This window comes from Penicillium mononematosum (assembly GCF_028829835.1).
Source record: "Penicillium mononematosum strain IBT 11891 chromosome Unknown utg000005l:1.0-9366267.0:1.0-9372171.0, whole genome shotgun sequence".
NCBI classification, from domain to species: Eukaryota; Fungi; Ascomycota; class Eurotiomycetes; order Eurotiales; family Aspergillaceae; genus Penicillium; species Penicillium mononematosum.
The window spans coordinates 945,739-960,859 of NW_026643275.1; the positions used below are offsets into that span (position 1 = coordinate 945,739).

The 15,121-nt window shown below is 49.9% G+C and overlaps 6 protein-coding genes across 6 annotated transcripts; 4 read left to right on the forward strand and 2 right to left on the reverse strand.

Moving 5' to 3' along the window:
* Nucleotides 1–211: 211 nt before the first annotated feature.
* Nucleotides 212–1,454, forward strand: N7519_008487 (glycosyltransferase family 32 protein; the record flags this gene model as incomplete). The annotated part of the gene is made up of 3 exons (XM_057295263.1): nucleotides 212–490; nucleotides 550–705; nucleotides 756–1,454. 3 exons carry the CDS (start codon nucleotides 212–214, stop codon nucleotides 1,452–1,454), a joined length of 1,134 nt encoding a protein of 377 aa, XP_057143145.1.
* Nucleotides 1,455–2,496: 1,042 nt separating this feature from the next.
* N7519_008488 (uncharacterized protein) lies at nucleotides 2,497–3,256 on the forward strand (the record flags this gene model as incomplete). Its single annotated transcript, XM_057295264.1, has 2 exons — nucleotides 2,497–2,830; nucleotides 2,949–3,256. 2 exons carry the CDS (start codon nucleotides 2,497–2,499, stop codon nucleotides 3,254–3,256), a joined length of 642 nt encoding a protein of 213 aa, XP_057143146.1.
* Nucleotides 3,257–3,581: 325 nt separating this feature from the next.
* On the reverse strand, nucleotides 3,582–4,386 carry his3 (imidazoleglycerol-phosphate dehydratase HIS3; the record flags this gene model as incomplete). The annotated part of the gene is made up of 2 exons (XM_057295265.1): nucleotides 3,582–3,997; nucleotides 4,068–4,386. 2 exons carry the CDS (start codon nucleotides 4,384–4,386, stop codon nucleotides 3,582–3,584), a joined length of 735 nt encoding a protein of 244 aa, XP_057143147.1.
* Nucleotides 4,387–4,770: 384 nt separating this feature from the next.
* N7519_008490 (uncharacterized protein) lies at nucleotides 4,771–5,292 on the forward strand (the record flags this gene model as incomplete). The annotated part of the gene is made up of 2 exons (XM_057295266.1): nucleotides 4,771–4,863; nucleotides 4,921–5,292. The coding sequence occupies 2 exons, from the start codon at nucleotides 4,771–4,773 to the stop codon at nucleotides 5,290–5,292; spliced, it is 465 nt and encodes a 154-aa protein (XP_057143148.1).
* Nucleotides 5,293–6,734: 1,442 nt separating this feature from the next.
* On the forward strand, nucleotides 6,735–10,476 carry N7519_008491 (uncharacterized protein; the record flags this gene model as incomplete). Its single annotated transcript, XM_057295267.1, has 2 exons — nucleotides 6,735–8,667; nucleotides 8,801–10,476. The coding sequence occupies 2 exons, from the start codon at nucleotides 6,735–6,737 to the stop codon at nucleotides 10,474–10,476; spliced, it is 3,609 nt and encodes a 1,202-aa protein (XP_057143149.1).
* A 1,063-nt stretch (nucleotides 10,477–11,539) lies between these two features.
* N7519_008492 (Pet127 family protein) lies at nucleotides 11,540–14,489 on the reverse strand (the record flags this gene model as incomplete). Its single annotated transcript, XM_057295268.1, has 5 exons — nucleotides 11,540–13,364; nucleotides 13,418–13,481; nucleotides 13,536–13,661; nucleotides 13,761–14,232; nucleotides 14,295–14,489. The coding sequence occupies 5 exons, from the start codon at nucleotides 14,487–14,489 to the stop codon at nucleotides 11,540–11,542; spliced, it is 2,682 nt and encodes an 893-aa protein (XP_057143150.1).
* Nucleotides 14,490–15,121: the final 632 nt, after the last annotated feature.

Consider the following 15,121-nt stretch of genomic DNA (forward strand, 5'->3'; position numbering starts at 1 on the left):
CCTTTTTTACATACTCTTTTCTCTTCCTTTTATCGTCTACTATTATCCCGATTCTTATGACCGTTGCATTTTCGTACAGCTTTTGACTTATCTACGGCCTGAGGGTCTGTGAAAAAACCACTCTTAATACGACTTTTAACGACTTAAAAACGAATTATTGGGGTTCAATTGGTCGCCTGTTTAATTGGTGTCTTTCGCCTTCGCCTTCACCATGCGGCGCGGTCTCTTCATCTTCCTCCTCGTCAACCTCATTATCCTCTCCTTGCTCGTCCGTAGTGTCTCGACGCTTCTATCGCTACTAGTCGAAGATGCCGCCGCCGACGCTATACACCGCGCCGAGCTGCCCTCGCCGAATTCAAGCCTGATCGAGCAGCGCCCCCAGATTATTCCGAAGATTATTCACCAAACATACAAGAATGAGACTATTCCCGAGGTCTGGGTAGAAGCCCAACAGAGTTGCATTGACTTGCACCCGGATTATGAATATATTGTACGTCCATGGTCCCCACCCGATCTGTCTAATTCGAGATTCCTAACGTGCGTCATTAGCTCTGGACAAATGAGAAATCGCGTGAATTTATCGCCGCCGAATACCCTTGGTTCTTGGACACATTCGATGGCTACAGTTATCCTATTCAGCGCGCGGATTCTATTCGATACTTTATCCTTGCACACTTCGGTGGAACATACATTGACCTGGACGACGTGAGTATACCCTCGGGAGACAATTGCGTTTCGTTTCTAACATCAAATAGGGCTGCAACCGTCGCTTGGATCCTCTTCTGGCTTATCCCGCCTGGGTACGCCGTACTGCCCCCACCGGTATCTCCAATGACGCCATGGGTTCCGTACCGCAACACCCATTCTTCCTCCGTACAATTGAAGTACTGCAACAATACGACCGCCACTGGCTCCTCCCGTACATAACGGTCATGTACTCAACTGGACCACTGTTTCTGTCTGTCATTTGGAAAGAGTACATGCGCGAAGGGCCGAGCGATGCTGGACGCGTGCGCATCCTCATGCAGGACGAATATAACAGGTTTTCTTGGAGTTTCTTTACCCACCACCGGGGTAACAGCTGGCACGGCAAGGATGCGCACTTGATCTTCTGGGTAGGTGACGAGTCTGGTATCGAAATTCTGAACAATGCTAATATCTCGCAGATGGGTCAACATTGGCTGTTCCTCACTGTCTGCGGCTTCCTCATCGCCGGAGTCGTTGGATTCTGCCTCTGGTGGACCTACGGACGTGTCATGCTCCTGGGAGCCAAGTACCGCTACCGCTACTCCAAGGTGCCAAGTATTATCAGCCCGTCGCGACTTTCGATGTCGCCAACGCGACGCTCGCGCCTTTCAGTCCCGACAATCCTGCGACGCGTCAGCTTCAAAGAAGACGAAGAGGCAGGCGGGGTCACGGAGACCTCGTACGAACTTGGACGTCGCGATGACTAGAGATCTAGAGATTGACTTCTCGACTCGCAACTTCGCTATTTTACAGCTTGTGTATTTGTCTGTAACGATACGCCCTCGGACATGATCTCTGCATCAGCATTTATTGTACAACTTTTGCTCTTTCTTTCTGTGTTTAGGAGCGCATAATGCATGGTGTCTCAATCCTGTGACGGGATCCTGGATTGAATGCTCACCTGGAGCAATTGGGTTTGCTTTTGGACATGTGTGCAGACCCCTGTCTGTGTCTTGGTCTTGTCTCGCTGTCCCCTATTTTTATTTATTATTTTTTCCTATTGATTTGTAAACAAGTTAGATTTCGCTTCTCGGGAGACAGTGGAATTATATGGACAGCCTCTATGCACTGGGATCAGATATCTCCGAGGGAATGATGAATCAATAATGCCTTTCAACTATTTCAAGTATAAAAACCAAAGTAGAGAACTAGAATTATCCGTACGGAGTACACTGTCTTAAATCCCTGGGAATCTGATACGTCAACCCAAAATGTAACCCTAATTTGATCCCTCCAATGACAACACTGTGCCTTGCATTACTACACAAGCTTTTTAAATGCTCCTATCAAGTCTAGCACTTTGGTCCTTTTAACAGTAGTTTACTTCGTAGCATGTTCTTTTGCTAAAGTCATCTTATCATTTGGTGTTCTTCCTTGATATTGGCCTCTGCCGTCATCTAACATACTTCATTCCACGTCCAGCATTCTCCGCGTCTAACCTACAATGTACATACTGACAATGGGTATCTTACGCCTCCCCTTTGTATGTTCCAGCTGCCTTGGACAATGCAAGCCCTTCTTCCATACCCCTTCTGCCTCTAACAGACATGTTCGAGGACTTATAAAGATGTTCTGCTGTGCAGCTCTGTAGCTCCATAAAACCAAGATCCTTTCTATACTATCCCTCTATAACAACCATTCATTCATCCTTGAATCTTTGACCCTTTACTCTTGATCCCTACATGATATAGTTACCCGTTAACTTATCACCCATTCATACTATACCCGCATCCACCCACAATCTACAAAATGCACCTCCAAACCCTCCTCCTCTCCCTCACCCTAACCCTCACCATCCAAACAACCGCAACACCAATCCCAATCTCCCTCTTCACCCGCGACACCGCCCTAACAGAATCCCAGCTCATCACTATCGCCCCCTCATCCAAGTCCTGCGCAAACGCCCCAGCAGAAGGCGAATGCGCCACAGCAAAACAAGCCGCCAAGTTCACCTCCCAATCTTTCGACACGTACAAAGTCACCTCGAAAGCAGAACAAGCAGCCATAGTCAGCTTGATGGCTTTTGAAACCGAAGATTTCAAATATAACAAGAATCATTTCCCCGGCGTTGCTGGGCAGGGTAGTAAGTTCAATCCAGCCCTAATTCTACCTACATCCACACCCACATCCAACTATACATGCATACAACCCCCTTCCTTCTTTATTTTTAACGATATATGTGCATACTAACAATCCTTTAGCACGCAACATGCAATCCCCAGCCTTTAACAAAAAATACGCCTCGTCCCTACCTGAACTGAAAGACAAACTTCCCAGCGTCAGCAACAGCCCGGAAGAGCTACTAGATCTCCTGCGCAGCGATAGTGCTACGGACTTTGGTTCTGGTGCTTGGTTCTTGACTACGCAGTGCTCGAAGGATGTGCGGACTGCGCTTGCTGATGGGTCTGAGACCGGGTGGCAGCGTTTCATCTCGGATTGTGTTGGGACTTCTGTTACTGAGGAGAGGAGGGAGTATTGGGAGAGGGCTGTTGAAGCGATTGGTGTTTAGATTGTGCTTTTGAATTTGGGAGTTGGAGTTATGGTTATTGTTATGGTTCGGTTTTGTTCTCGGGGCTGGTTCTTCGATGGCGTTGAGTCTGTTCGGCGGGTTGGATATTTGATATTTGATACTTGATGATTGATGGTTTACGGTATAGGTTTACGGTATATAATAGAAATGAAGTTCAAAAGATCGGTCTCATTGCGTTTCATTTCATAGCCAGCCAACGACTGCACCGCTCTATAATGAATACTATGTAATAAGTAAACCACTCCACTGTATATCCATCTCACATCATTCATAACAACAAATTTATATCTACATACCCAAACCCTTACAAAACACCCTTAGTACTAACAACATCACCCGCACCAACATCACCCGCAATCCTACGCTTACAAGCATTGCGAATAGCAACAGCAAGCGCCTTAAACGCACTCTCCGCGCGGTGGTGGTCATTATCACCATAAGTGCAACCAACATGCAACGTAACACCCGCCGCCTGCGCAAAACTCTGCAATCCATGCGTGATCATCTCCGTGCTCAAGTCACCGATCTTCTCGCGTCGGAAGCCCAAGTTAATAACCGCCCACGGCCGACTCGAGAGATCAATCACGGCCCACGAGAGCGCCTCGTCGAGAGGTGCGTCGCCGCGACCGAATCGCTCCAGGGATTGTCGTGCGCCCAGGGCTGCTGTGAAGGCTTCGCCCAGTGCGAGGAAGGTATCTTCTGTTGTGTGGTGGTCGTCGACTGCGTGGGTTAGCATTGGACCTGGCATTGACATTTGTATTTATGGTTTTCCGTGCTCAGGGGAGCTCACTGTATAAATCACCCTTCGCCCGAACTGCAAGACTCATCCCGCCGTGCTTCGCGAGTGCGTGCAGCATGTGGTCCAGGAACCCGATGCCGGTGCTGATGGTGATTTGCTGCGTTGGGGTGAATTGGGTCGCGTGGCCGGCATCCTTGGGTGGTACGATTCCTTTCTTGGAGGCTTCGAGTTCTTGGGGGTCTGTTGGGGCGGGGAAGTGGGTGGATGGTTCGTAGGGTGGGAGGACGCCGCCGTCTAGGGAGAGGGAGATTTGGATTTTGGTCTCGTTCGTGGACCGGGAGAGGGTCGCTGTGCGGGCGGGGAGGGGCATTGTGTGTTTAGGGATTTGGTGTAGGTCGAATTGACAATTGGATTGAGTCGGTGTTTGGACGGAGTCGATGGTTGATAATCGGGTTTCTTTTTTGTATGACTCGTCCGCTGGAGAATCGTTGATCCGCACTTTAAGTATAACCTTGGAAGATACGCAAGACCTCAGGTTTGCAAGTTTTAAGACACTGGCTGGTCCAGGCTTTTATTCTCAACGTCCTGGATTGTCTACGATTGTAATTGTGGTCTGAAACAGACGTCTTTGGCTGTCTTTACTTTGTTTATCGTCTCGAACTCGGCCTCGATAAGAACCGACATCTATCTCAAATCCTTCCCAAGCCGACTTGCCCCTCTCGTTCGCCAAACACTTACGACTGTACATACCAGAATGCCAGCACCATCCGACCACAGGAGCGATGTCGCACCCCCAGAGGAAATCACCTGGGTAGCCGCCCAAGGCTTCATGACCGGCGTGTTCCGCGTAAGCAACCGGACCTCCAATCCGTGAAGTCCTAGTGCAATCGCTGATATCCTCAAGTTTGGCTCTGTGTCTATCTTGGCTCATATGATTCTTGCCCTACCCCACCCCTTCGTCTTCTCCGCACCAAGTCCGCCCGCGTATCCCGCGACACAGCCCCGTCCACGCCCATCCATCTTCTCTCGCGACTATCTCCGCTCACGACTATTCCACCGCCCTCTGGAGGGTTTCTCGAGCTGGATATCCCCCGGATCGCGTGTCTACCGCGGTCTGACGCCGCAGTTCAAGGTCTTCCTGCAAGTTGCGGCTATGACTCTGGGTGGTTGTATCTGGCAAGAGAAACGCGTGACGGAATATATCGAGCTGGTGAGACGGATCAAACGTGCGGAGCGGGTGGAGGCTGAAAGGGCGGATGGGAACCGTCGATACTGAAGAACTTTGAGAGATTCGCCCATTGGTTTGGCGATGTGATCTTGGAGCTTTGAGCTTGAGCTTTGATCTTTGAGCTTGGAACTTGAACTTGGAACTTGGAACTTGGAAACCGGCATCCACCGCTTCATCGGAACACCGGATAAACTGAATCCCATTTCTCAGTCATTTGCCAACCCTGCAAGGCCTCGCAGAACCGAGGTGAATACTTTGTAGCTGCCCCCGTCAATTGCTGATCCCGATCGAACTTCGCCACCGATGACGCCAGGTTTCTGGGGATATTCCCCCTGATTACCATGCTGGTCTATTATGATCTCCTTTTCGCGTGGGCCCAGGAGATTACCCCTACGGAAGCAGCCTGGAGTGCCGTAAATGCCGATCATTTATTGGGGGTGGATCCCAGGATTGAACCTATGATGCTATGTGGCAGTGTAGATCGTATAAGGGGGATGAAGATACATCATCATACAAGGTAGCTTCTACCTAATGCCTGGAGTACAAAGAAAGATTAAGGATGATATGTCGGTTACCAAAAGAGTCCAATTTAGAATGCACTAATCCCTGTAATCCCAACTATAGCCGCGCTATCCAGTCTAGTGGAGCGCCTCTTACGTGGTACTTATACTAGAGATGTACTAGAGATGTACTAGAGATCAAGTCGTGAATGTTCTAGGTTTTTCTCTCTTTTGGGCACTTTTGCGTAAATTAGCGATAATCATAAAATGTAGAATGTAAACAATATTCAACTGTCAGTTTGAATCCAATTAATAAAAATGACCATAGAAATTACATGTAGTCAAAGCAGTCAAAATAGAAAAACACTGAAACATCTCCAGATCCAGTTGGGACCTGACTGCATCCGTCCATTCCTCTATTTCCTCAATTTCCTCATTTCCTCCTTTTCCCTCTCTCCTTTTTTTTTCCATCCCTGTGAATTCATGCTGTTTTCGTTTTACGCATTCAATCTGATTTCCTCTTATTTTTTTCCTATAGCAATTGATCTCATACCTGGAAGCCCCTACCAAATCACATTAGATCACTGATTTGCCTGATATCAAAATTGTGGATTCTTTCCCCTTCCGCAACCATCAACCTCATCGCATTGTTGACAGCTCCCTCATTGTGTCTGGGGAAGACCTATCCTAGTTATAGGGAAGAATTTTCCTACTAGCAATTGCATGCTAATTGCTTCTCATGGCGCTGTGACAGTTTGCAGTATGTGCTACCTTCCCCTCATTCTTTATCCGCTCCATTCTTCCTCCCGCCCACACCTTCAATATTGCCCGTCATGACTTTTCAAACTGCTAATTGATCTAGTATGAACGACGTTGAGGTCGTCGATGAGATAAGCTTCCTTTCTCAGTACACTCGCGCCGCTGCTCTTCCAACACCTTACACAACTTCCCCTGCTTTTGTACCACTAGTCTCCCCCCACCGAACCAGACATGGCTGAAATCGCCGGAAAACGACAACGAAGAAAGAGCCTGGGCGTGTTCAGTCCATCCCTCACTATATCGACCTCCCTCCGGCCTCCGCTCCATGACCGAACACCCTCGGATGATACCTTGACTCGAGACAAGAAAACCCGACGGAATTCTGGCTTCTTCGGCCGGGCTCACAGTCCGAACATAGGGCCCGATGGATTGAATAACCGCCGGCCAGGGACAGCAGGCTCTGACTCCCCCGGCTGGTCCGCATCCACACCCGTCATTGAAACCCCTCGCCCGCGGAGGAAATCGCTGCAGAAAAAGCGAACGTCAGTTTTTGGATCTCTAAGGTCATTACACTCATGGGAGGATGATGAACCTCTGAGTGCCTCCGTCGGCTCGGTGGCGGACGAGCAGACCACGGCCAGTCCCCGAAATGGGATCTGGTCATCTGCAATCCTCCACCACGGGGAGGTTCAGACGACTGGAGGCATGTGGAGGAAAAAGAGTCAATATTTGGTGCTTACGGATACCCACCTCATTCGCTTCAAGAACCAAGGCAAAGCTGCCGATGTCTTTGGTTCTATTCCCGCTTCTTATACCAGGGCTCCAGCTTCCCATCGCCAATCAGTGGCTTCAGTCAGTTCTCTGCAGGATATGCAAGTAATGGCATCCGGAGATGCATCTGCCGGAATCCCATTAAACAGCATAATCGCAGTCTATATGCTGGAGGATGCGCGATTATCTCCATCGGTCGAAGTGGCCTATCTCGATGAGCGCACACACAAAGCCACCTTGGTGCAAATGCAGACATCTGATCTGCAAGAATTGAACCTTTGGATGGTAGGCATTCGTCAAGCCGCGCAGATGGCTAGAGCAAATTCTCCAATGCCATTCAGCAAGGGTTCGATTGAGTATGTAACTCGTATGCTAGAACACGAGCGAGATTACGACCCGGAGGCGTTCCGCATGTTCCGGGTCATTCAAATCGCGTCCAGCAAGTCAATCACCCGCTCTTCCTCCGATGACCTGACCAAACTCTCGCCCACGGGCTGCTATCTTGCCATTGGCGCACATAAGCTTCATCTGCTGCCCATGCAGAAGACAACCAATCGAGCATCGGTCGTATCTCTATCAGACTGGGAGGCTGGTACTTCCTTTGGTCTGATGAATCTGACTGGTCTGTCGATGGAGTACGGTGACGACAGCCTGCATCTGACCTTCAGGGTTCCTCTCAAGAAATCTTTCAATGTGTTCCTGGCCTCTGTTCATTCCGTTGAAGTCGCTTGTTGGATCCGACAACATACTGAGTATCTCCGTCCATTGTGGATAAGACAGCCGTACGAATTCGTTGTTCCGAAAGAATTGCAAAATGACGATAACTTCCCGCCTGTTGCTTTAGACGAAGATTATGGATGCTTTGACCGGACGCTGGTTGCCTACTCCGCCAGTTATGACATCGACACATCAAACATTCGGTACACAATCGACCAGGAATGCGAGGATGCTCCATGCTTCCGTCTCCTGAAGCCTGCTTCCCCGAAAACCACACGGTACAGCGCTTTAGAACTCATTGCGGTCATGCGCACCCTTCGCTATAATGAATTCTTCCGATCAATCTCTTTCCGCGGGGTCAATCTTGATGCATTGCAGGGCCTTTGTGATGTTCATGGAGTGGATTCCGACGTCCATCTCGACCGAGGAGGCGCCTTCGTGCACATTCCAGGCCAGGCGAATCTAACTGTTCTCTCGCAGGAGGTGCGTGCTTTAGCTCTGAAGAGCAAATGGTTGCGCCGACTTGACTTCTCTTACTGCCTTACACGGATACCGACACCAACCCTCGACAAGGGTACTCGTGACCCAGGCTGTGGAATTCCAGAAGCGATTTTCCCCGTGTGCCGCCGAGAATTGACCAGCGTGGACTGGGTTGTGCTCAACGGCATCAAGCTGGGTGAGTCGGATCTGGACTATCTCGTCGATGCGGCGTCCCAAAGACGTAGTCATCTGCGAGCTCTGGAGGTCGGGGACTGTGGATTATCCGTGCATGACCTGAGACCTTCTTCTGTCGACTATCGTCGCACAAGAATCAACGCTGGAGGCGATCAACATATCAGGCGTGCAGGGCCGATTGAATCCCGACGTACTGCAGCAATACATTGGCTACTTCGGACAAATTCGCAAGATCAACCTATCTCGCATCTCACGGACATCTGGCGCCGACCCCCTTATAACGGCCGAAATGCTGTTCAACTGGCGACTCGAAGAGCTGGCTCTCAGTCGCACGGTTGTGAACCGCGAGACCGTGGATGCCATTGCTACTTACCTGGCTAGCGATCGCTCTCGAAACCTCCGTGTGATTCGTCTTGATCAGTGCGGTCTGACCGGAGAAGACGTGGCTATGTTTATGCACTCGATGTCCGCTAGACCTGATGCCCCGCGCAGCCTCCATCTGCATGTCAACGAGAACCGCATTGACAACGGCTGCTCTCATGTTTTCAACGCTATTGCGAAGAATCAGACTCCCTCGCATCTGTCAATGCGCATGATTGATTTCAAGAAAGAAGACCATTTCCGTCAGCTGGTGGACTCAGTTCGGAAGAACAACACCCTCAAGTTCCTGGATATCTCGAAGGCTTCCCTCCCATACGATGCTAGCCCCGAGACTTGCCGATCGTTGCAATTGATGCTCGAGGAGAATGATACTCTTGAGGCTTTGGACATTAGCGGTGATAATGCGCACCTCGACGTTGCACGCTTCGGCATTGGTCTTAATCTGGCACTGACTGGCCTGAAGAAAAACACGTCTCTAAAGGTACTGAGGATTGAACATCAGAAACTCGGTCTTCAGGGTGCGAATACGCTTGCTTCGGTCTTAGAGGAGAATGATTCGCTGCGTGAAGTACACTGTGAGAACAACGATATCAATCTGCAGTCCTTTACGGTGTTGGTCAACGGCCTTCGGTGCAACCGCTCCCTTCTCACTCTCTCCTGTATGGACCGGGATCGGGTCCTGTCGCTGGACAGAGTACGCCGAGAGGTTGATAATGTTCGATGGGAGGCTAGCAATAGCAACCAAACCTCCACAGCAAACTCGGTCCGTCGTTCTCTGTATGCAGCGATGAGCGTTGGTCAAGGGCAAGGGCACAAACTGAGCAAAACACCGCCGCCTAGTGTCGCCTCGGCCTTGGAAAACTCTCCGTTCGCCAAACACAACGTTGAACTAGTCTTGCAGTCTCTGAACGATAGATGGGACAAGGAAGTCTCCCGGCTTAATCGATACCTCCTCCGCAACTACAACATTGCTCATGGAATTGAGGAGATTGATGATGCTGCCAGCGATGGACGGCCCGGGACAGCAGCGAGCCTGGGCACGATGCTTGACAATCTCAAACTCGACGTTTCCGTGTCGGCAGATGAGATCCGAACGTCGTCGCCACCAGACGAGTCTCCTGCTGCCATCCTACTCTCAGAGGCATCCGACACCCCATCCCACACGTCGTCGAACATCGAGCCCACCTCCGTCCAACCAAAGCGCCTTCCATCCAATAGCCGCCGCCCTCATACCGCTGCTGCTGCACAATTCACTCCATCCAGTCATGGCTCTTCATCCCCAACCTCTCGCCTAGCTCTCCCGGTGCCAGCCGTGCCCCCAACAGTCGGAAAAGCAGAGAGCGTCCGCAGTGCACGCAGCTCTTCCAGCAACGCCTCAATAGGCGCCGGCAGTACGCGGAGCGCCTATGGCGTCGCCTCATCTACCTAAGGGGTTTCCTCAGCGGCACCGCATTAAAGGAACGTCGCCGTGCGGATGCAGTGCGTCCCTCGCCTGTGTGCGTCAGCAATGACAAACCGCCTCAGCTAGACTGGGCACCACCGAAGCTTGACTTGGGAGGGCTCCAGTAGCCTTTGCACCCATCAACAAAATACCTCCTCCCTTGTACAGAATCCTCCACACCTCAACCCAACACGAAACGAAGCCTGGCTCATGCAGTACATATATACGACAAGTCAGGTTTCGATTGCATACCTTGTTCATTTTCTCCCTGTGAATCATATTTTATCTTACTCCTTAACTCATAACTCATTAACCCCAACCGCCTATCCAATTCCTATTTCTCGAACCCCGCCAGACGGCACTGATACCCTGGCGTTCCAATTTCTTTTTACATACCGCATTCCCAGGCGTTCCATATTCATTGCTCGTTTTCGTTTTAATTCCATATGCCAATATTTCTCTTCCCAACGCAATCGATATCAATCGATATCCAGTCAATATCCTATCCGTTTCATCGTCTTGGCATGTCGTTTTGGCTCTCTTGCTCTTATTGGAAAATGTCCTTTCACGTGTGGCGATTGTGCTTGCATGGCTAATGTTTATTGGGGCTGCTGTTTGATATTTATTGTGTTTCCTTTGCGCCTGTTCCTCGCTCTGGGGATTGAATACTGTTTGGATAGGCATTAAAACACTATTGCTCCTTTCCATTTGATTTCCTGGTTTCGGTGAGACTGAGTAGTTTAGGCGTATCTTGTCTGGGACATTGCATGATAGGTAGATGCTATAGGATACCCCCTTGATATTCGTACGTCTTAAGGTCCACCTGGCACGAAGAAAAGGGTCGATATGTATATATTTGTACATACAGTTGAACCTGAACGCGAGAGATCCAACCAAAATGCAATCCAGTCTATGTAAATAAAACCAACGCCAATGTATATCTGAAACCCAAATATAGTACAATGGGAGAGGAATTAATCTAATATGTTACAAAAGAAATTCCCACCTCACCCAATCCTCCTGGACAAAACCATAGAAACCTGATCAGACATCACATCTTACAAGAATCCTGGTAGACAAGAATGCCACGCTCACGATCCTTCTCATCCAACCGCTTCCGGTACCGACGTCCTCTTTCAGTCACCTTCTTCAAAGTCGCGAAGAAAGCCTCATTATGATCCTGCACGTTCTTTCTCAACGCATTATTGCGCCGTCTCTTGCACGCCCGCAGAACAGTGTTACTGTCTCTCACATCAAGCTCCGTGAGCTCGTAGTCAACCGACCACTCATCCGTATCGGCCATCCACGTCGGCCGATCCACCGGTTCTCCATTGACCTTGCTACGCACGACAAGTGTCATGCCGAGCAGGTTCTGGTCGAGGGGGCCGAATTCATTGGGATCGCGCTTAGGTACGGTCTTGGTTCTGGCTGGCCTGATTGGTTCGAGATCAGGAAGTTCGAAGGAGGTATCGTATGCTTCGTCGTCGAATTCCTCATCGCCTTCCTCCTTCGGGAATAGTTGGTCTGCCAGGGATGGGGCGGAGGGATCCTCCTTTCGCACGAAGGGTTCGGCTTCGGTTGGCTTTTCAGCGGGGTAGAAGGAATCGGGTTCGGTTGATTTCTCTGCCTGGAGGGATTCGTATTCGGTGAACTTATCCTCCGGATCGAGGGTCTCGGTCTCCGAACCCTCCTCTTCTCGACCGAGAGGTTCGCCTTCGCCTACGGCCGCCCTCTCGTAGTTGGTGTCGATGTATTGATCCGGGTTCATGAGGCGGTCCTGGATGGCATCGATGTGGGCCTTGTTTGTGTTCTGGATGGTCTCGATTTGCTCGCTTGTGACGGGCTGCGCGACGATGTCCATCCATGTTTCGTCGTTCTTGGACTCACGGGTCTCGAAGTGGAAACGCAGAGACTGTTTGGGGAACCTCTGTGTTGCCTTGTCCATGATCTTCTCCCACAGACCGAGACTTAGTTCGAATTCTCTGTTTCCGAGCGTGGTGTTGGGCGAGGAGTGCAAGGCCTGATCCATCTCGGAGAGAGGGATGTATTGGAAACCGAAGATGCGTTCGATGTTGTGGTACGCGACGAAGATACCGTCCATGCGGCCAATGCGTACCTGCAGGGAATACTTGAGGAAGGCGGCGCGGATCATGTCGAAGTATTCGCGTTCGAAAGACTCCCATTTGCCATATTGGCGTCTGATCTCGTAGCCCATCCCGCGCTTGTGATCGGTGGCTTCCATGCGGATTGAAACCGCCGCACGTGTTTTCAAGTCGAACATGCCGGTACCTGGCAGTCTGGGATCGTAGGCATCGAGTTGCGATCGCATTAAGAATTTACCAAAGGTGCTGTAGTGGTATGACTCCGGGACGGTTGCTTCTTCCTCGGCGGTGATCTTGTTGGGATCACTGCGGCGATAGCGCTCAAACTGTTCCTTTGGCAGCGTGAGTTGCTTCTCCATCGACTTGCCCAGGTTCATAAGAATATTGGCATAGTCATATTCCTTGTCCGCATCAATGGCGTAAACATCCTCGTCCGCCTTGTAATGAAGGAACATGGCAGCCGGCGCTCGAAGGATACGGGTGAAGCCCCGTGAGGGGTCTTCAAATCCCCGACTGATTCTGCTAGTGTCGACAGGCCGCCAGTTGGACAGAAGATAATGGAAATGAGCGAGAACTGAAGTCATGCTGCTCGACGAGCCGTAGTACTTCTTTCCATTTTTCTTCGTCAATTGGCAAGCCGTCACATCTTGAGAGGAGGTGATGTACGGCTTCAACGTACCAAAGTCAAATTCCGTCACGGGCATGATCTGATCCAGGTAGGGGTCGAAATTGTAGACCAGAGTCCGAGGGTCACGTAGCTGGTAGACACCGGGACTGTCTGCTTTTAGTATATCGATCAATAAAATAGGGTAGACTCAACAACTCACTTGAAAAGCACTCGGTCAAGACCAAAGGCGACGCGTGGGACAGGAGGCATTGGCACCGGCACCGCTTGAGTGGAAAATTAGCGCACATTCAACGGTTATATCAGAGCTCAAAACTCACGTTTTAATTGCAGCTTGCGGTCCGCTGAGGAAAGAGACCCGCAGTCCGTCGATACAGAGCTGTCATCGACAAAACGAGGGATTTCCTCCCCTCCAACTTCTCCTGCTCCGCCTCCTTCGGCTTCTTCTTGAATCCATTATCCATGCTGCTCTTGCTGGCTTCCAATATTTGAGCCGCTACATTGCTAGTGGACTGCAAGTTGAATGTGCGTTTTCTTGGGTCCACTGGCTGCTGGCGTATCTGTTGGGCCGTCTGTTGGAATCTCAGCTTCTGGTTGACTTTCGTTCTCTTTTTCCTCCTTATGCTCAGCCACTTTTCCTCTGTCCTCAACATCCGTTGGTATCGCCTTTTGTTGAAGGGCGTTGATTTTTTCTGCTTCCACCCGTGCTGCTTCTGACGGAGCTGCCTTTGATGGTGCCTCCGATGGTGCGGCATCTGATGGTACTACCCCTGACTGTGCTGCTTCGGCCTGCTCTATTTCCAACCTCACTGCTTCAGCGAGGGTGATGTCTCTGTTGGCTAACATTGACGTCTTGAACTTGTGGAAGTCCGAGTTATACTTATGTCTGTATCTTTTTCTTTGTGGGATAGTCATCCCAGCCCACATGGAAGCTGTAAGCCGTGGCGGTTTGGCTCGCGAGGGCTGGGGTTTCTGGGGTTCGGAAGAGACAGCATCTTTCGTCTCTGGAATCTGACCCTATAGCACACACACTCTGTCAGGACTTGATCTCACGTTGCGCTTTGGAGCAAAGGACATACATTGGGCGGTGGCACTGAAGGCTCGGTCGACGCGTCAATTGAATTAGTTGTCGGCTCGATTTCACCTGCGTTGGTACGGAGTGCAGATATACGGTGAAACTGGCGCAAACTGGGCGCGCCGGGGCGCGCTAGACAGGATAGACAAACATGTCGGCTTAGAGGGCCTGACACAGACCGCAAATAGGTCCGAAGCATTCAGGTCAACTGTCGACAGATGATTTGGGAAAGGGTATAGATATAGAATTCCCCAAACTGTAGTTGAATCGAGAAATTAGAGAATTCAGCGTCAATAAGCCACCGGGGCGAACCTTGGGAATTGCCTCTCCGGGATTTTTTTCTGCTGGAAGATTGGGGTCACCGCTTTGTTATCTGAGTGCCTGGATGCCTCAGGTGTCGATATTAGATCAGAGAGAAAATACAGTATAGTATAGTGTAGTATAGTAGGAGGATGGATCCTATTTTTAACATTCATTTCTATACATACTCTGCTTCAATTGAAAATGTACAGTGCTATTATACGAGTAAAAAATTCTTATCTCTCTAAGACTTAATTGTACGGAGTGATTCATCTGCAATTGTATAGAATCCTGTACTCTTATCTAGTCTTAATACTATAATATAAGACATATAGAATCATTCCTAACTGTCAAATCCATTGTAAATCCATTCCATCAATATGGATCCCTAAAGTGCAACTATAAAATATTCGGCTCACCCGAGATGGGTAGAAATTCTGGGGTCGGAGAAACACCCAGCCGGGCAGAAAAAAAGTTGAAAGTTTAACATCTTCGAACTTCCCATTCCCCCATACAACCTTGGAAGTTGCT